The sequence below is a fragment of the Peromyscus leucopus genome, unplaced genomic scaffold (assembly GCF_004664715.2).
Source record: "Peromyscus leucopus breed LL Stock unplaced genomic scaffold, UCI_PerLeu_2.1 scaffold_254, whole genome shotgun sequence".
In the NCBI taxonomy this organism is placed as follows: Eukaryota; Metazoa; Chordata; class Mammalia; order Rodentia; family Cricetidae; genus Peromyscus; species Peromyscus leucopus.
The window spans coordinates 61,613-82,882 of record NW_023505128.1 but is presented as its reverse complement, the minus strand read 5'-3'; the positions used below and the strand labels follow the sequence as shown (position 1 = coordinate 82,882).

The window sequence follows — 21,270 nt, the reverse complement described above, 5'->3', positions numbered from 1 at the left end:
GACTTGGGAATGCTGAAGAAAAGGAGACCCAGGACACATCGGATCCCCGAAGTGTCGGTTTCCAGGCTCTCCTCCAGATAGACAAAGCAGGAGCAGCCCCACCCTGCTCTCCGGTTTCCTAGCGTTTCCACAGCCGCCTGCCTGCCTGGCTCCCAAGTACAACTTCCCGGGAACGGCCAGAGTCTGACAGGCTGACTGACCTTTCTGCTATGCTACTGGGTGATCCCGCATTGTGACATGTCTTTGTGTATGTGTATGTGTGTGTGTGTGTTTGCCTATGAGTGTGGGTGCACATGTGTGCATGTATGAAAGGCCAGAGGACAGCCTTAAGTATCATTCTTCATGTACTGTCTACTGTTTTTTTTTAAAAAAATTTATTTATTTTATTTTATCCAAATGAATGTTTGGTGGATCCCCTGGAACTGGCGTTCTGGATGGTTGTGAACCACCATGTGGGTCTGGGAACCGAAGCTGGGCATCTATAAGAGCAACAAGTGCTTTTTACTCCTGAGCTGTTTCTCAGTCCCAACCACCTTGTGTTTTGAGACAAGATCTTTCACTGGGACCTGGGATTTGCCGACTAGGCCAGTGGGGCTGGCCGAGAGCCCTCTTCCCACCTCCTCAGCTAAGAAATGAGAAGCAGCGCCAGAATGCTTGGCTCTTTGCATGGGTGCTGACGGTTGGACGTGGGTCCTTATGCTTCCATGCGGCAAGCACTTTACTGACTGAGCTGTTTCCCCAACCCATTGTGTGTAAATGCATGTGTGTATACATGTTCCCATGTGTGGGCACACAGGCACTAGTGGTACACGTGTATGGAGCCAGAGGTGGACACTGGGCATCTTCCTTGACAACCGTTTTATTTGCTGAGGCAGGGTCTCTCACTGACTCCCAAGCTTGCAGATTCAGCTAGTCTAGCCAGTGAGGGATTCCCCATCTCAGGGATTCCCCATGTCTGCATCATGAGCGCTGAGATTACAAGTAGGCCACCATGTCTGCCCACCTTTTACATGGGTTCTAGTGATTGAAATTCTAGTCCTCACGCTTGCTCAAGGCAAGCATGTATCACCAAGCCACCTTACCAGCCCATGGCTTTTTTTTTTTTTGAGACAGGGTCTCACTCTAGCCCAGGCTGGCCTAGAATTCCCCATGTAGCCCAGGTTGGATTTGAGCTCATACTAATCCTCCTGCCTTATTTTTCCAAGTTCAGGGATTCCAAGTGTGAGCCACCATGTCTGGCTTCAATGTGCCTTAGAGACAAGGCGGGGCCATCCAGGTGGCATGTGCCCCAGACTTTGGGGTGCTGAGTTGTCCTGCACACGCCGTGAAATCACTCCCTGATGTCTTGCAGGATCTTACAAAGAGAAAAGAAAGAACAAGTACTGCCTTCCCACCTGCCCTGAAGATCAGGATCCTCTTGGAAATTTCCCACATAATCCTTTCATTGCTGCCTCCGTCAGCTCCAAGTTGTCCTGTTGTAAGGGAGACCTCTGCAATGCAGCGGTTCCCACTGGGGCAGCATCTGGACCCTGGCAGGGGTGCTTCTGGTCAGCCTGGGCTCGGTCCTCCTGCAAACCTTGTTGTGAGGGTCCTTCCTGCTACTCCCACCCTCATTTTGAATCCCAACATGTCATCCCTCCTTCCTGCAGCCCTCCAGTGATGAATTGTGAGTTACAAAAACTCTGAGGTGGCTCTTAGGGTGTGGGCTACCTTGCTTCAACTTCATATTCCCTGCTGGGTAGGTGTCCCACCTCCTCACCAGGTCTTTCAGATCTGCACTCCAGCATGCCATTTTGTTGTGGCTTGCTGTCCTTGGCCCTGGAGGCATGTGGACAGTCCAGGGAAGGGGTGGGATTCCAAGGCATTGTGCCACCATTGTCCACACATAAATCTCTGGGCTCCTGCAGGCTTCCCAGTTGAGTCCAATAAACTCTTTGTTCTCCAAGTCAAGAAGTCCACTTTCTTTTGGCTGTACTGAGTCTACTGAGTCCTGACTGCTGGCCCACATCTCTGCCCTTTCAGCCAGCCCCATAGCTATCTCATGTTACCCAGCTCAGAGTGGGGTATCCCTTGGATGGGCTTCCCTCAGGGCTGATACTGGGGACAGAGAGAGGGTTTCTCCATTTCTCAGGAGCACTTGTTTGTGCTAGGAAGGGGTCTGCCAAGGAGATGAGCTCTCACAGGTGAATAGGTGCTGCCCTGCCAGATTCTTTTAGTTCAGAGGTGGAAGCCATTTACTGCAGGGGCTCGTGGCCTGGCTCAGAGCAACCAAAGACTCACTGTGCCTCTTCTGGAGTCCCAGTCTCTATTGGATGCCACCACTGGGAAGGCCTGACTTGACACAGTGGGATAACCAGGGATCCATCATTGCTCTGTCCTTCTGTCCTTGAGAGGTCACTGCCCCAGAGATGATCAGAACCCTTATGGTTAATACCACAGGAGTCCTCATGGAATATGGGCAGCACCCTGGAAACTTGGGTGCTGTGAATATTACCCCTCGCCTTGAAGGTCCTGATGATCTGAGATTTTTTTGCCAAGGTGAAGATCCCGTGAGGTAGAGCTATTACCCAACTAGGGAAACCCTTGTGCCTGCAGCCTCCTGCCCTGGGACAAGCATAGATCCAGGACTGTGGCCCAGATGCTGGTTGGGACGTGAAACTTGAGTAGGGATTCTGGAACTTTTCTTCCAGAAGGCCTTGTTTCTGTTGCAGTCTCTTCTGGCCTCTGCCTCCAAAGTGCTAGGTTTATAGGTGGGTAACTAAGGAAGAGAGGGCCTATGAGGCTGAGAGATGAGCCAACCTGGAGTCTGCCTGAGGCCTAGCAACAGGCGCTGTCAGAGGCCCTGATGGTGCCTAGCCAATGAGGGGAGACCATGCAATGTCACCAGATCAGGATGCAGCCTGGGTGCTGGAGGACTGTATATGAGGCCCTCCCCATTGCTGAATAAATGAGCCTGCTGTTTGCCTTTCACCTGAGTCCTGGTGTCTGTGCTGTTGATGCCGCGTCTTCTCAACACCCCCCCTCACCCCCCGCATCTCCCGAGGGAGCCGTTAGGACCCAGCAACATCTGGCACCCGAACAGGTTCTGGTCATCTCCCCCCCTCACTCATGGCACAGGACAGTGGTCCCAAGATGGTGTGTTTTGGTTTGAAGGCCCCTTAATGTTGCGTGTTTTTGGTCCCTTTGGCAAGGTAAGTGTAGGGACCGCCCCCTCATTCTTTTGTTTTGTCTGTCATTGTAGCTAGAGTTTTCCTGCCTTGCCCACAGTCAGGACAAATCTCTATCACCCGCCAGTCCCACAGCCGCTCAGACCCAACCAAGTAAACACAGAGACTTATATTTGTTATACATACAAACTGTGTGCCTGGCAGGCTTCTTGCTAATGTTCTTATAGCTTAAAATTAATCCATTCCCATAAATCTATACCCTGCCACGTGGCTTGTGGCTTACCAGCATCTTCACATGCTTTGTTGTCCTGGCGGCGGCTGGCAGTGACTCCTTCTGCCTTCCTGTTCTTTTTCTCCTCTCTCTTAGTCCCGCTATACTTCCTGCCTAGCCACTGGTCAATCAGTGTTTTATTTATTGACAAATCAGAGCAATTTGACATACAGACCATCCCACAGCAGTCATGTTTGTCTGCCCATCTGGTTAGGAAGGCATGTTTTTTCTGTTTTGGTTTGCCCGGCACCTCCACATAAGGGCTGATCCCCCAAGAGGCAAAATCAAGGCTCTGCTCCTGAATGCCATCCCTCATCTGGAGACACTGTATGGTCATATGGCCATGGCCTAAAAAAAAAACCCACAGAAGTCCCCCACTAAGCATAAAACATAAAGTTTGACACAATTTTCCACCCCTGTTGGCTGCCATCTTCTCTCTGACTGTTGCTTGCCTGTTGTCTCCCTCTACAAAATGGGTAACCTCTCCATCACTTCCACCCCTTCCATGTCTGATCTCTCTATGGCATCCAATGAGGAGGAAGAGGCAGACAATTCAGGCCCCTCGAAACCTGTTGAGGAGAGCATGGCCACAGTTAAGAACATATGTGCCACTTCCCCGTCAGCCCCACCCCGCTTCAGGAGGCTGCACTTCCACCGCGGTACCCTTAGAGTTGAGTGCCTCAATATCCACCTGCCTCTGAAGGTGGAAATTCCCTCATGCTGAGGTATGCCCCCAGGTGCCTCAGCCCACCCCTCCCATCCCCTCACCCCCAGTCTCGGGCCTCAAAGGCCAATGGAAGCCTTTCCAGTCAACCCGGGACAAAATACCATTAGCCAGCCCTGGATTCCCAACCCCACAGCTGAACTCTCCCTTATCCGGAAGTTGGGGCCCAGATTCACCTTACTTCAAAACACACCCTCACTCAGTGGGCAATGCAACTACAGACTTACTTTGATTGATATAGTCTGCTAAAAAACTGTACTGGAGCCAGCTGCCTTTCTTAGCCGCAAATCGGCTTACAATAATCAAGAAGATACTCAAGTGTGAACGAACCTCTTAATGTTCCAGGGACCCTTGACATGTTCACTGAATGAGGTAACTTTGTCCAACATGCTCATCAGGCACAGATTGGCCGTCCAGCCTACTACCAACAAAATTCTGACCTGACCTTCAAGGCTTTAAGGCATGCACCTCCCATGACCCTTCAGTTTACTTCTGCAATCTTATTCAACAGCCAGGGGAACTTTTTTTTACTGATTTTCTCTCACGTGTCAATGAGGCAATGAAGTGGAGAGTAGACTTGGATCCCACTAGGAAATGTTAATCAAACAATCAGTTTGGGAAGGGCTTAATGCCCCAACCCACAATATGGTCTCTCATACCACTGGCATTCCCTACAATCCTCAGGAACAAGCCATCATGGAAAGAGCCAAACAGAACTCTTAAAGGCCATCTTGCCAGAGGCAGAAAGGGACACCCATTTGGCCCTAATGAAGTCCTTTTCCATATAAATTTTCTCAGCTTTGATGAGGCAGGACTCAGACCAGCATATAAACATTGGGCATTCCTGCCCCAGGGCACACCCTACCCCAGTAAGAAGGATAGACCCTACCTCCCTCCAATGGCAGCCACCAGCTCCCTGCTGACCCATGGGAGAGGGTATGCTCATGTTTTTCCTCAGAGTGCAACTATGCCAATATGGGTTCCAACAAGAGATGTGCATCCCACCACAGACCAGCCCACCTTCATCAAAGAAGAATTGGCCATGGATGGGTAATGTACATACTCACCACCATTGCCCCTTTTATTCCCTCAAAAGCAGAGCATCTATAGACTCTGGTTCCCTTTGCCTCCCATTCTGTTGCCAGTGGCAATTAACTCCTCTGCTTTCCGTGTGATATTTACCACTAACTCTTCCCTAGGCCTCCCCTTTATGGACCTGGTACTGACCAACAAAAAAATTGGAGGATGCTTGGTCTGTGGGGGAAGCCCTTTGCGTTACCCTCCCTTTTTTTCTTTCTCTTGTCCAATGCCTAAGAAATAGAATTAGTAAGAGACATGTCCCTACTGGCCTGCAATCCATGCTTCCAGGCAATTTGCCTCACTCCCTAATTACTCCATTCTACTCCAAGAACAAATATGACCAGGGTCCTGGTGATGTCATTGGAGACAGATTTTTTTAAACTAAAGTCTGGGACAACTTTAAAAGGCTATTTGACCCCTCCTGGATGCTCACATATGCTTTGATTGGGGATGATACTGTTAATCCTTATTATCTTATATGCCTCCTGCAGCACATCCAACAGCAGTAGGCAGTGACTAAGGCCATTCTTCAAATTTTAATGATTCTTAGATATCCTGCTTATAGACCTCCACAGGAGGTTATGCATGCCTGGTTCTCTGAAATTCAAAGGCTACTGCCTAATCTCTCCACCTGGTAGCTCTCCAGGAATGAATGTCTTTAAGGGCTGGTGGTCAATGACAGGTAAGAGCTTGTTAGGTAAGCCAACCTAAGACAGGCACAGTCCAGTTAATGAACATTCCTTAGGTGGGGTCAAAAAGTCCTGAGCAAGAACTCTGGCTCTCGCTGAGCACCCATGTAATGAATAAAAAAGTGTGGATATGTAGTAAGATACGGCCTATGAGACCAAGAGATGAGCCAACCTGGAGTCTGCCTAAGGGCCTAGCAATAGGCATTGCCAGAGGTCCTGATCATGCCTAGCCAATGAGGAGAGACCATGCAATGTCACTGGATCAGGATACAGCCTGGGTGCTGGGAGGACTATATATCGGACTCTCCCCATTGCTGAATAAATGGGTCTGCTGTTTCCCTTTTACCTGACTCCTGGTGTCTGTGCCCTTGATACTGTCTGTGCCTTCTCTCCTCCTCCCCTGAGGGAGCTATTAGGACCCAGCAATAATGTAATACCTCACCGGGAATTCTGTGTATTTTAGAAGTTCAGACTGTGCACTTTAAAAACTGTGATGCCGTCGACTGGGGCATATTCAATCAAAACAAGGGAATGTGTCAGGGCTCCTCAAGAAGAAGAGCTGTCTATGCATCTGTGAAGCCTTGATTCAGTATGCACAGACACAATGTTGTGACATTTTGTTTGTGATTTAACAAAGAAAAGCTTGCCTGAAGATCAGAGTGTGGAGCTAAGCCACTAGTTTAGCCAGAGCCAGACAATGATAGCACAAACTTTAATCCGCACTCAGGAGGCAGAGATAGACAGATCTCTGTGAGTTCAAGGCCCACCTGGGCTACAACAGATTGATCCAGTTTAAAAGAGAACAAAGCCAGGCAGTGGTGGCACACACCTTTAATCCAACACTTGGGATTTTATGCCTTTAATCTCAGCACCAGGGTGGTGGATACAGGAAGTGATATGGCTGGGCAGAGAGAGGAACATAAGTCAGGAGGTGACAGGATCAGGCTCTTTCAGGCTGAGGAGTTGGTGAGGTAAGGTGGTAGCTATGTGTTGCCTTTTTGTCTCTCTGATCTTTCAGCATTTAGCTCTATATCTGACTCTGGGTTTTTATATTAAAACATTAGGATTCCTGCTATCACACACACACACACACACACACACACACACACACGTACACACGTACACACGTACACACGTACACACAGAGACAGCAGAGAGACAGAGAGAGACAGAGGAGAGAGAGAGAGAGAGAGAAAGAGAGAAAGAGAGAGAGAGAGAGAAAGTACTTCTTCTGGTGTTCATGCCTTTGTGGCTCCCCACAAAATCCATTTCTTAGGTCCTGGGGAAAAAGTGCATTTAGAGGTCCAAAGGAACGCACTCTGCTTTAGGTCTTGACACCTGGTGACAATTTTAATATCTGTTATTTGATATTAAATAACTCAGGCACTCAGGTCATAGCACAGCCTCAGGAACAAGTGAGACCTCTGACCCATGTGGCTGCTAGCCAAGCATAACCTCATACTGCCCACAATGGACTGACCATGCCTGCTTGCACCCTAACAGCAGATGGGCAAGCCTTCATATACTCATGTCTTGACCATAGCTGTCTTGAGTAACAAACATAAAGAGGGCAAAAAGGGTCTTGTGAAGACAGATAAGCATTGGAGAAGCCAGGAAAGTTGAACACACAGCTTACCTCTCCAGTGGAATGGGGTGCTTAGTGTTCCTCCTGGAATGCTGAGGACGGATGTAGTTTGCAACCCGGTGATCCTTTGCTGTCTGGTGAGCAGGCTCAACCTGTATCTTCCAGGATTTATGCTTTACTTATCCCAAACCTTTACTCTTAAAACCTTGAGCATTACTTCCAGGCCATAAAACTCATCTTTGTGAGAGATGTCATTTGTACTTTACAACAGCCTAAGTGACTTCTATGTTATCTTAGGGCCAGGCATATTTACCTCTGCCATTCTTTCTGACCCTTAGCTTAAACATTGTTTCTAAGTCAGCAAGAACCCATCTTAGGGATGAAGCCACAGGTACTTTGCTAAGAACTTCAATGTAAACATGTATTAAGCTTTCTTGTACTCACAGGGCTGAGGTAATTGTTATTTGAATACTTCTCCCAAGCTTGTGCTGTGCTTAAAATATGGCTAAAGTAAAATGATCTGGGCCACACTCTAGAAGTCCTGGTCCAGTGCTGGTTACAATAAAAATAGGGCTGAGCTGAGTTTCAGTCTTGTCTCTTTGTGGATCATATTTTCTCTGCCTGCTCTAAAGCCTTCAGGGACAAACACACACACACACACACACACACACACACACACACACACACACACACGGGTTGGGGGGAAATTTAATAGATAAATAATTGTAACCTCAAGGTCATCTTGAGGGGTACTGATATGAGGAAGAATTAGGGCAGAGGTGGTGTTGCACGAATCCTAATTGGTCTTATAATAAAAACCCGGAGCCAGATATTGGGGTAAATGCTGACAGATCAGAGGAAACAAGCCACAGCCACTTCTTACCTCACCCACTCCTCAGCCAAAAAGGGAAGATACTGTCTCCACAAATCCTCAGACTGAAAGCCCCCAATCCTCAGCTGAAAAGGGCATCAAAACTCCTGTCTCCTACTGCTTTATATTCCTATCTCTGCCCAGCCATATCACTTCCTGTCTCAACTTTCCTAGTGCTGGGATTAAAGGAGTGAGACTCCAAATACTGGGATTAAAGGTGTGTGCCTCCACTGCCTGGCTCTGTTTCTCTTTTAGACTCAGCTAATCTTGTGTAGTCCAGGGTGGCTTTGAACTCACAGAGATCCAGATGGATCTCTGCCTCCTGAGTGCTAGGATGAAAGGTATGTGCCACCACTGCCTGGCTTCTATGTTTAATCTAGTGGCTGGCTCTGTTCTCTGATCCTCAAGCAAGCTTTATTTGTTAGAGTACAAACAAAATATCAACACACAGAGGTGAGAGGTGTGTGTAGTTAAGCAGTCCTGGCCCAAGTGGGGTTAGCTGAGCACTATCCCAATTCTTCAAGGCCATCCTTTCAGTGGCAGTAGGAGCCTGAGAATTCCCATTGGTTTTTTTAGGGACCTCCAATGGGGTAAAACCAGATCCTTGGTCTTGTTGCAGAAAGGAATTTTAGGATGGGCCTGAAATTAAAAGCAGAAAGAAAAGTGTTCAGGGAAAGAATGGGTGTGGGCTTCCTAGGGATAAGTGGTGTAAGCAGAGCAGCGGGGCCATGTGTACCATTTTGATGGCCCTCAAGTCATATCTCAAATTCTTGCTAAGAACTCCTTTCTTTCTTTCACCTTTTTTGATGAGTAAGATTTAAAGGAGCTCTGGATGGTATTATAATTTGATAAAATAAAACCAGGAGGCACTAGGGTTGCACAGGGGGCCTTTTATTGCAAATGAGATTTCTGGCAAGGGTCCCAAGAACCTGCAGGTTTTCAGTAAGAAAAGGGAGAAAGGCCATAAACTAATGTTCACTGCCTTGGAATTCTTTAAGAACGATTTACTTTATTTCATGTGTACAAATGTTTGTCTGCATGTACGTATATACACCATGTGCATGCATGCATGCAGTGTCTGAGGAGGCCTGAAGAGGCCATTGGATCACCTGGAACTGGAGTTACAGAGTTATTTGTAAACTGCCATGTGGGTGCTGGGAACTGAACCCGGGTCCTCTGCAAGAGCAGCCAGTGATTTTTAACTGTGGAGCCTTTGCTTCCCAGCTGGTGAGAAGTCCCCATAGTCATCCCCACTCTTTTTTTCTTGCCTCAGTTGGAAGAAGTTATTGCTGTCATGACTCAAAGGGACAAGCTGGTTCTCCTATGACTTCTGGTCCTCGGGCAGCCTCAGCAGCATAGATTGCCATCTTTGTTTGGCGATGGGTTCAGATCCTTGTCAAAATGATGTTGATGGACCAGTGCTGGTGTTCCTCAAATCCAAGGTGACTAGGTTCAGGACTATGATGGCCAATCTTGGTTGTCAACTTGGCTGCATCTGGAATCAACTAAAACCCAAGCATCTGGGCATGCCTGTGAGGGATTTCTTGACTGGATCATTTGATGTGGGAAGACCTACCCTCAATCTGGGCCTACCTTCTGGTGGAAGCCTGTATCAAGGACTTGTAAGAAGGGACTTGCTTTTTACCTGCTTGTTTTCACCAGCTGGGTGAGCTCCAGCCAGCGAGTGATTCTATCTCAGAAGTAGGACTGCCCCTGTGAAGTGACATACTGGAAGTTGTCCTCTGACCTCCACACAAAATCCTACACACGCGCACTCACACATACATAAACACACCACGTAAAAAATATACTTATCTTTAATATTATTAGCAGATATACAATCTTTTACTAGAAAGTTGGTGTATTTGGGTTCCTTCTAGGTCTGTCTGTTGATGTCCATCCTTGTTCTGCTCATGGAAATAACTGCTTCCCCCCCCCACTGATCAGAAGTGTCATTACAGTAGGATTATGTTAGTATGGTGACTCACACCTGTAGTCCTAGCCCTACGGCCATCAGAGGTAGGAGGATCGGTTGGCGAGTGCACACAGAATCTTCTAGTCCCATGGTGCTGCAGTGGGAGCCCCCCTTCCTGTGCCCAGTGCCGGGACTGAGGGGGTGGGAGAAGTGAGAAGCAGGAGTGGAGGGCCAGCCTGGACTGCATAAGACCCTGTCTCAGAGAGACAGAGACACAGACAGAGAGAGATATCCCCCTGGTTTTCTGTTATTTTTATATTTGTTGTAACCTCTTTACAAACTTGCTTTTTGAGCCGGGCGGTGGTGGTGCACGCCTTTAATCCCAGCACTCGGGAGGCAAATCCAGGCGGATCTCTGTGAGTTTGAGGCCAGCTGGGCTACAGTGAGTTCCAGGAAAGGCGCAATAGCTACACAGAGAAACCCTGTCTCAAAAAACAAACAAAACAAAAAACAAACAAAACAAAAAAAAACTTGCTTTTTGTCTTTGGGTTTTGGTGTTTCGGGGTTCTGGATGGCAAACTCATCTATCTGATTGCTGAGGCAGTGATTTGCTGGTATCAATGTCTACTTCTTCGGGATTTCAAAGTATGCAGAAGAGCAGCTGAGACGTCCAGCCTCATGGCTGAAAAACTACCAGCTTCTTGGCCTTTCCACTGGGAGACAGCCATTGTTAAACTAGCCAAACCACAGCCTGTAGCTCCTCTAACAAATTCCACATGCATGTTCATTCTATCAGTTCTCTAGAGAACCCTGACAAATACACTGTATCTCCAAGCAGGCCAGACAAAGTCGTGTTATGGGGTATTCACCAGAGAAGGCTGCTGGGACATGGTATAAGACAATAGAAAGTCTTTAGCCAGCCAGCAATTACATTGAGTGTTCAGGTTCCAAGTGTGAGCACTGAGACTTTTCAGGGTGAGTTTTTAAAGCTGTTCTGGATTGACATACTTCAGTTAATAAGAACAGTTTGCAAGAAGCAGAACTACAGAAGCCAAAAAGCAAGGTTAGAGACTTTACAGAAGTGTGGACTTTTGATGAATTAGATTTTGTTTTAGTTTTAGCAGGTGGTGCTGTCTACGGATGAATTTAAAGCCCAAATGGTACTTTTAATTATGGAGTCAGTGGTGTTAAGGTCTGCGGCCCTGTTACAGTTAACCTGAACAAGCCCTGTTGCGATCTGTCTTGGCTTCCTGACAGCACATAAGGAAGTCCACTTGTCAATGAGTAACTCAACTCTTAGAAGTGTGACACCCTAATGAGCTATGTCTGCTTTACTCAGAGAGCCAGTCCTGAGAGGAGACAGTCTCACGCCTCAGCAAGATCCGGCGGTATCTACCCAGATGTGAGCTCCACAACCTGTCTATCCCTAGAAGATCGACCGACAGGGCACTGTGACATTCAGATACCACCCAACTGCTTCCGTAGAACCTTGCACCCTGCGAAAGCAGACCTTGGAATGCGTCTGCACAGTGTCTCTTTACCATCCAGCCTATGGTGGCATGCCTGTGTCTCTAATACACCCTTTACTTTTACCTTTTTGTCTTGGTGAATTCTTTCAGGGACCACATGTCCCAGCCTGTCAATACCATCCCTGTCATAGCAGGACAAACATAGATCCCTGTTCCTTACCTGTGGTAGTTTGAATGTAATTGGTCTCCATAATCTCATAGGAGTGGCACTATTAGGAAGTGTGGCTTTGTTGAGATGGGTGTGGCCTTGTTGGAGGAAGTGTGTCACTGTGGGGCGGGGTTTGAGGTTTTCTATGCTCAGAATACTGCTGAGTGTCTCAGTTGACTTCCTGTGGCATGCAAGATGTAGGACTCTCAGCTACTCCAGCACCATGTCTGCCTGAGGCTGCCATGCTCCCCATCATGAGGGTAATGGACTGAACCTCTGAAACTGTAAATGAGCCACTCCAGTTAAATGTTTTCTTTATAAGAGTTGCGTGGTCATGGGGTCTCTTCACAGCAATTAACCCCTAACTAAGACACTGCCATCCTATCCAAGGTTCTCAGGTGGAGGGCACTGCTTGGAGAGCTATTGTGGACTCAGCTCCTAATTCTGGAATGTCTAATTCTGGTTCACCATAAAGCAGTGTTGGGTCCTGGAATTTCACAAATAATGGGGAGCAGACCACACGAAGTCTAAAAACAGAAGCATCTTTATTCAAAAACACCATGGGAAGGAAAAAGGCTTCTAACTAGTTTAGGACTATAGAAAGTTATTAGACTCTGTAGCCCCAAGGAAGAGCTACAATCTCCTTTTATAGCCAATGGTTATACACAGGGCAGGGAGTACATATTGGGATTTACTGCGCTTTGGGTGTCTAGGTGTCTGAGACTTGAACTAGCATTTCCTGGTACCTTCTGAGATCTTTGAGATAGGAGGGAGATCTGGAATTTACCACTTCTGATTACAGGATGTTAGTTCAAAATGTTTACATAGTCATGGTTCATTTAAATTGCCTTTTCCTTGCCTGGGAGAAGGCAAGGCAAAGGTCAAAGCGGCGATCAGTCCTAATACACTCAGGGATAACGTGTATAGGCTACAAGCATACAGTTTTGTCTGCATATACCTGCACTCTTCATTCCCCCTTGAGTTTATATCAGAACCAAACCTTTGATTTATTTTTATCATCTTAAATTTATATGATATTTTTCTATTTTATTTAGAGCAGGTTGTTTGTCTTATTATATTATAGAATTATTTCAGCTAATGAATCTATCTGTTGATAGATCTGAGTCTATTTGGCTTTAACGGGTACTTTTTTTTTTTTTTTGGATGTCAATAGCATTAAATTACAGTTAGCTGTTTTGTCCCCTATGTCAGGGAGTTTTCCTTGACTTGGCCTTTTCTAGCCTGTTTCAGGAGTAGGGACGATGTACTCTCTTTATGGCTGCTTCAAGCTGAAATGGGCATAGATGGTCAGGGTCCAAGAAGGCTGAAAGACTAGTCAAAGTAAGGAGGGAATTTAGGCAATGGGGCATTTATCAGAAGCATCTGGTTTGTTGACCAGCAGGGACAAGAGCATTTACATCGCTGGATTGGTTCATATCAGCTTTCAGCAAGTCCAAGGCTCACAGGTTGAAGTCAGCTGATGCCTGGATGTGTCTGTCAGCCAAGCAGAAATCTGCTGAAATAAATATAGACTAGGGACAGAAATTAAAATTTAGGAATATAAAAGAAAATATTACAATTGGAACTTTCAGGCCCATAATCCTATCAATTGGGGAAGGGAGGAATCCCAAGAAAAGAAGAGAGAGAAATATCATCCACAGGAATAAACAGGTAGGAGAAAAATTTAGGCCGTACTTACCTGGAATCCTTTTGACCTGTGAGAAGTGGATACAAATCTAAAGACTTCTTTGATTTTTGAAGCGTATATGTATTTTTAGTTTATAAAAACACAGGAGTTTTATATACATTAGTATTACCATTTTGTATTGAAAGCCACATTATAGAAAAAGCAAGTAACTATGTGGTATTTTATTTGTACTGAAATGTAATTTTAATTGTATGTTAATAAATAAAGTTGCCCGGTGGTCAGAGCTATTAGAGCCATAGTAAGAGTGTGGCGGTGGTGGCACACGCCTTTAATTTCAGCGCTTGGTAGAAGAGCTAGGTAGATCTCTGTGTGTTCAGGGATACAGCCAGCATTGGAGACACATGCCTTTAAGACCTGGAGGGCTGTACTCACAGGCAGTGATGAGGCAGTCACGTGTTTGGTTTACAACCAATTAGAAGGCAGAACAGAAAGACTATATTAAAAGACAAACACACAGGAAATAGCTCTCTTTTGGAGAAGTAGGAGCACCACAGAGGAAGGGTAAGATTTTAGCTCTGAGCTCTGACCTCTTGGCTTTCTCTTTTACATTGGTTCTGTGTTTCTTATTTAATAAGACGGTTGGTTATATCTACAAGTAACAGGTATCTCCAAAACAGCTGGAGTAGACTCATACCTTTGAGTCTTAGTAAAACTTACAGAGGTTAAAAAACATGAACATTTTTTTCTTTTTTGTCCAGAGAACCAGGTATAGATTAGACTGAAATGTCTTTAGCTCAATGAGAAGCATCTTTAAGTTTATATTTAGAAGACAACCAAAAGAAATCTAACAGTAAGTAGTCAATGCTCTTACCAGTTTATTATTACCAGGAGACACAGGTGGTTGATTATTGAGAGCACCATTGTTAATCGAGTTCCTTTTAATAAAGGAATAGTAAAAAGTTACATTGAAAATCTATTTTGTGAGTTTATTTTATTTTTGAGTCCAGTAATGAGGCAAACTGTGTCTAGACCTAGTAGTAGCTCTAGGAAAGTGAGGCCTGTGCCTGAATTTTACACAGAAGGGAAACTAAGAAGGCCGTTGGAGCCTTGGTTGCTATTGTTTAAACTGACAAAGGTATATTAGTCCAGCCATCAAATGTCATCAGAGTTCCGTGAAGGATACATTTTATCTGAGTAAACAGAAGTGTAGACCAAGTAGCTTTCAGATCTGTTAAAAAGAGACTTGTTGGCTACCTAGACAGCTACCCCAGGTTTCTCTGTGGTCATTGGGGGCAAGGTCTCAGGCAGCAGCTGGCTGCCAGGCCCAGAGGATTTGACAGGTTTTTTTTTTTTTTTTTTTTTGGTTTTTTGAGACAGGGTTTCTCTGTATAGCTTTGTGTCTTCCTGGGACTCACTTGCAGTCCAGGCTGGCCTCGAACTCACAGAGATCCGCCTGGCTCTGCCTCCCGAGTGCTGGGATTAAAGGCGTGCGCCACCACCGCCCGGCTTTTGACAGGTTTTTCTGTGAAGTAGGAACTTGAGGGACCAGCCCACTTTGTCTAGGTAAAGTGGGGCAATCGATTCCCCAGTGTCCTGTTTGTCCACTGTCTGGACAGGTCTTGGCAAAGCAAGCTCCAGGTGGAGGTTCTTAGTACCCATCTATCTTCTTTGGAGGAGATAAGGGTGATGTTGCCAGGAGCTGGCATGTCTCTTTATCATAAAAAGTTTTTTCATTAAATATTTTAAATACTAATTCTGCAGATCTCTGAAGCATTTGAGGACTATCTACCTATTAGGTATATCTGAATAAATGAATTTTGTTTGTTTTAAGTTTAACTTTGGAAACATGTACAGGGGGCTAAGTAAGGCTTATCCCTGTAATTAATTATATTTGTACTTAGTATGCATGACTATAATTAAAGAATTTGATCATTTATAGGATGGTGACATAGTTTACAATAGTTAGCAGCTTTTATAAGACTAGGACTTTACATTTCATTCCTGTCTAAGGTGGCTGGCCACTGACTTATATAATTTTTAACTACCCTTATTTGTTTACAATAGGTTAGTAGTAAAGAAACCAAAATATGTGTTCCATGGGTGAAAACAGAATCTCTTGAGAAAGCAAGGAAAAGTGACAGGAGAAAGATCCCCAGGGCCAAATGGGAACAGAGAAAAGGGGGTCTGTGAGTTGGTGGGGAGGCTAGCGAGCAGGGACTAAGGGAGCCCAGAGTCCAGCATTGTCCTTGACAAGTCATGGGGGCTCCTGCCCAAGTGTCCAACCCGGAGAAAAGGACCCTCTCAGGGGACCTTAAGTTTAATTATAATTTATAATATAAAAATATCTTATTTATCAAACATGTGTTATCATTTATCTAGATTCTCTAGAAGCTTGGTGTTGAACACTTGGCAAAGATATAAATACTTAGGTGTATGCTGTGGCTATCGCTCTATATAAATAAAGCACTGATGGCCAGTGACCAGACAGGAAGTATAGGCGAGACAAGGAGAGAGGAGAATTGGGGAAACAGGAAAAAGGAGGGGAGACACAGCAGCCACCGCCAGGACAAGCAGCATGTAAAGACGCCGGTAAGCCACCAGCCACGTGGCAAGGTATAGATTTATAAAATGGGTTAATTTAAGATATAAGAACAGTTAGCAAGAAGCCTGCCACGGCCATACAGTTTATAAGTAATATAAGCATCTGAGTGATTATTTTATACGTGGATTGTGGGACCGCGGGCTTGGTGGAACATGGAGAGAAGCCCTCCAGCAACAGGTATAAATCTCTAAGTCAGTTTTTGTTAGTCTGAATAGATCCTTATAACCTTAAAATTTTAACATCATATACAGTATATATATTTTTTTACAAAGAATGATAGCCTTTTAATGAGTTGGTTTAATTAATTCAAAGTGATACAGAGTTCAGAGTACAACAGAGATGAAACAGCTCCGGTAGGATTTCAGACTGAGTTTACTTTAAATTCACAGCTGAGGTAGGAATTGCTGAACACTAGAGACAATGAGCCATTGTATTATTTATTATTACATTTTTTTTTTTTTTACAAAAGTTTATTACAATGTACAACAGGCTCCGGGATAACACTTCATTCTAACTATAGGTGGCAAAGATGTTATAGTAGGGAATCCAGATGTTTAACAGGCTCCAGGGTAACACTTCATTCTAGCTGTAGGTGGTAAAGATGTTATGGCAGGGAATCCAGATGTTTAAATAGGAATGGAAGAGGCTCACCGTCATCTCAGATATGAGGAACAGCTTACTTTTTGCCAGATTTCTTAATTCCACCTGTGGCCAGGGGTCCCTTGCCCGTGGCCTTGGCTTTTAGCTCCTCCAGTTTCTTCTGCTCCTCCTTCTGTTTCTGCTTGAAAGCCTTATCTTCCTCGTCCATCTCCTTGGCCTGCTTCTTGGGCTGTTTCAGAGGCTTCTTTTTGCTACCTTCGCGGTCCGACATGGCGCTACAGACAGCCCTTCACCAGATCCCCTCATATACAGTATATTTTAAACCAGAGTTGAATCGTATATACAGTATGCTGTAACAAATATAACCTTATATTCTTAGTATCATACAAGAGTTTATATCAATTCAGAATATTTGAGACTCATTGCTTCCTTGGTTTAAAAGGAGATACAATGAACAGAAAATTCGTTATGTACATATCATACAATATGTATTTTTTATTTTTGTAAAGATGGTTGTCAACCATGTGGCCACCTACATTCTAATAAGGTCATCAGCCAAGATGGAGGAGAGCCAAAGGTTGCTATTTAAAACATGTGTTTTTTTTTAAACAATAGTTGGATCTAAGTAGTTATAAGCATATATATGTAGAATTAAATCCAGCTTACATTTATATATGTGTGTGTGTAGAGAGAGAGAGTTAAAACTAAATCATATATGTGCATATATATATAATATATATATTAAACAGGAGTTGAAATATATATATATATCCCCATGTATAGAATTTTAATTATAAGTCTTTTGTTATAAGTTTAAAGCCAAATTTTGTTACAGATTACATAGCTTTTAAACCATACCCAATGAGCAATCTACAAGTCCTGAGATAAGAGCTGATATATCTTAAGATATTATTATTATTATTTATCTTTATATAGTGTATTATTATGGAACATATCAGTTTCCTTTATGACTCAGTTTCTCAAAATGGATATAGCTTTAAAAAGCTAGCAAAACAAGGGGGTTAGACATATATATTTTAAGTCAACGTTTGTTTGCACGAATAAACCTTAATTAAGGAGAGACATTTTTTAAGCCAGTGGTTCCAAGTTGTCAGATGGCTTAGGTTACCATCTTTTATTAATTTTTGGCCTTATTGTATAATAGCTTAAGCAACTGAACAATTAGCTATCTTAGCAAGTCTGTAAGGTATTTGTAAATTCTTAATAAAATATAAATTTTAAAATGTCCCATGGCCTTATAAATTTATATGTTGAAGTTATTTCTTTAAAATATCTAGTTTTTGTTTGTTTTTACTTAAGGAGAAAACGGGGTACAACCATGATCTATATCAGGCAAAACCAAGCTCCAAAAGTGTAAACAATCCAAAGCACTATATCTGGGATTTATTCACAGTCTTTTGGCTTTCTCAAGGGACTTGATCACCTCTTTGGCCCCACACACAGCCTGCTCTGCTTGTTTCTCATGATCTCTTCATGAGTTTGAGGCCAGCCTGGTCTACAAAGCGAGTTCCAGGAAAGGCGCAAAGCTACACAGAGAAACCCTGTCTTGAAAAAACCAAAAACAAACAAACAAACCAAAAAAAAACCCCCAAAACCCCCCAAAACCCACCATCACCGCCAGGAGGTGGTGGCACATGCCTTTAATCCCAGCACTCGGGAGGCAGAGGCAGGCAGATCTCTGTGAGTTCAAGGCCGCCTGGACTACAGAGTGAGTTCCAGGACAGCTAGGACTGTTACACAGAGAAATCCTGTCTCAAAAAATAAAAAAATAAATTAATTAAAAAAAATCACCTGAGCGACTCTTAAATTACAAAGTTTAGCTGCCAGAGGCAGGCATATTTTGCATATACAAGCACAGAGGCGCAGCTTTTAATATTTTATCACACAAGCATTGTTTAGATCCTATTTTTTAAGCCAGTTTTTTTTTTTTTTAAAAACAGCATAAAACATTAAAAAAAAAAATCTCTATTACATCAGACTCAGTAGGAGCTTCAGCCAGGACTCATTGAGCATAGTTGACTTTTACATTTAGAAGCAAATGTTAGTGGTCACATTCATGCATTCAGACCAGACAAAACTTTTCTAACTTTCTCCTGCTGAAATTTTAGGCAGGGGAAGGGGTGGCAGGCTGTTTGTGCTTTCCTGATAAAACCACTCCTGCTCCTCACAGCTCGACCCTCAGGTTTCCTGCTACACATGGGAGCATGTTTCATTTTGTGAGATCTAAAAATATTTTCATCCGCAAGAGGTAGATGGCAGCGGCCACCCGCTAGGTGCTTGGCCTCTCTGGCCAGGGACTGAGTGAGGTACCTGCCGGGGAGGAGTGATTATCTAGGCGGCCAGCGCAGTGAGACAGATCACAGACACAGAGTGGAGCCCTCTGGGCTGCAGTGGAGAGCTGGAGATGCCTGAGGCAGGGAGAGGCAGAGAAGGCTGGCAAAAAAAAACAAAAAAAAAAAACAAAAAAAAAAACATTTCCTCGTTCCTGAAATCCTGGAAATGAGAGAGCAAGATCCAAAAGGGGCCTGAGGCTTAGCGGAAGCTTGGCTCAGGGTAGACATTAATTTACTGACAATTACCACAAAGAGACTGACAATAGACAACGCAATTAGACAGAATTGACAAGGCATACAGAAGGAAGAGCCCTGGGCGTAGGGTCATAGGGCTCCCAAACAAGTCCCGAAGGGCCACACAGATGGGCAACCCAACTGCCAGAAGAGGGGTCGGAAGTGTCCCCTCAGGCTCAGAGGTCTTTGGCACATCCGCCTACTCTTTTTCGAATCTTCCCTTTGGACACCAGATACAGAAACCAGGGAAAAACTTACCAGTCAGCCAAACCCAGTAGAATAAAGTTGCCAGAGACTGGGGTGCCTTCCCAGAATTGCGCAGATCCCCAGATGGGCCACCAAAATGTTGGGTCCTGGAATTGCGAAAATAACAGGGAACAGACCACCAAAGTCTATAAACCAGAAGCATCGTCATTCAAAAACACCACAGGGGTGGGGGAGGCTTCTAACTAGTTAGGACTACAGAGAATTATTAGACTCTGTAGCCCTGAGGAAGGGCTACAAGCTCCTTTTTATAGACAAGGGCTATACACAAGGCAGAGAGTACGTATTGGGATTTACCGCATTTTGGGTGTCTAGGTGTCTTGAGACGTGAGACCTCTGAGATCTCTGAGATAGGAGGGGGATCTGGGACTTATGACTTTTGATTATGGGGTGTTCATAGTCGTGGGTTTGTTTAAATTGCCTTTCCCTTGCCTGGGAGAAAGCAGGGCAAAGGATCCAAGTAGCCATCAGTCCTAACACACTCAGAAATATGCGTATAGGCTACAAGTGTACAGTTTTTTCATATTCCTGAGCTCTTCGGCAGGAACTCCTCCTAGGGCCAGAGGCTGTATCCAGCGGTACTTGGAGTATTGCTCAAGGGCTCTGTCCTCCTGTGCAGTGACTTGGAGGGAGCCTGTGGGGGTCTGAAAGAAAATGACCCCCCCCCCCAAAAGGGACTGGCACCATTAGGAGGTGTGGCTTTGTTGGAGTAGGTATGGCCTTGTTAGAGGAAGTATGTCATTGTGGAGGCAGGCTTTGAGGTCTCATATATGCTCAAGCCATGCCCAGTGAGACAGACCATTTCTGTTGCCTGCCTATCATGATGTAGGACTCTCAGCTCCAGCATCATGTCTGCCTGTATGCCACCATGTCACACCATGATGATAATGGACTAAACCTCTGAACATGTAAGCCACCCCAATTTACTGTTTTTTCCTTTATAAGAGTTGCCATGGTCACAGTGTTTCTTCACAGCAATAGAAACCTTAACTAAGACAGAAGTTGGCACAGAAAATCTGTGATAGGCCTGACCATGCTTTTGTCTGAAGGAATATAGACCTTGGGACTGTGGATTAGAAAAGCAGCTGAGGCCAGTCTCCTGTCTATACAGATCTCCAGACCTCTATGGTTAACTAGTGGCTAGCTCCACCCTCTGATCTTCAGGCAAGCTTTATTTGTCAGAACATAAACAAAATATCACAACATTTCCCCCGTTGTGTCTAAAATAAGAAGAGAAGGTTATAACTAATATAGAAAAACTATATACAATAAGTACAATAACTTAATTGTTATCATATATACTACATACTATATACTACATATACAGGCACTAATTACATCAACAATGTCTAATCCATTAACATTTGACAAATTCAGGGAAAATATTCCATTATCTATCCTATCTTGGTGAGTCCAAAGGGTTGTGCCTAATTCACCTTCTATCCTAATTTGCATAAACAACCCAAAACTATCTTTTGATGTCTTTCAACTCTTTTCTGAGTCTGGTAAAAAGGAAAACTATAACTACAACTATCTAGTCTTCAACCTCATCAGAGACCTGAGAAGGCTATAATATAACCTGTGTAAAC

The 21,270-nt window shown here is 44.5% G+C and overlaps 1 protein-coding gene across 1 annotated transcript; it reads right to left on the bottom strand.

Annotated features, from left to right (window-relative positions):
* Positions 1–16,677: 16,677 nt before the first annotated feature.
* On the bottom strand, positions 16,678–17,100 carry LOC114694338 (translation machinery-associated protein 7-like). The gene has a single exon (XM_037201891.1). The coding sequence runs from the start codon at positions 17,098–17,100 to the stop codon at positions 16,906–16,908; it is 195 nt and encodes a 64-aa protein (XP_037057786.1). The 3' UTR covers positions 16,678–16,905.
* Between the last annotated feature and the right edge of the window lie 4,170 nt (positions 17,101–21,270).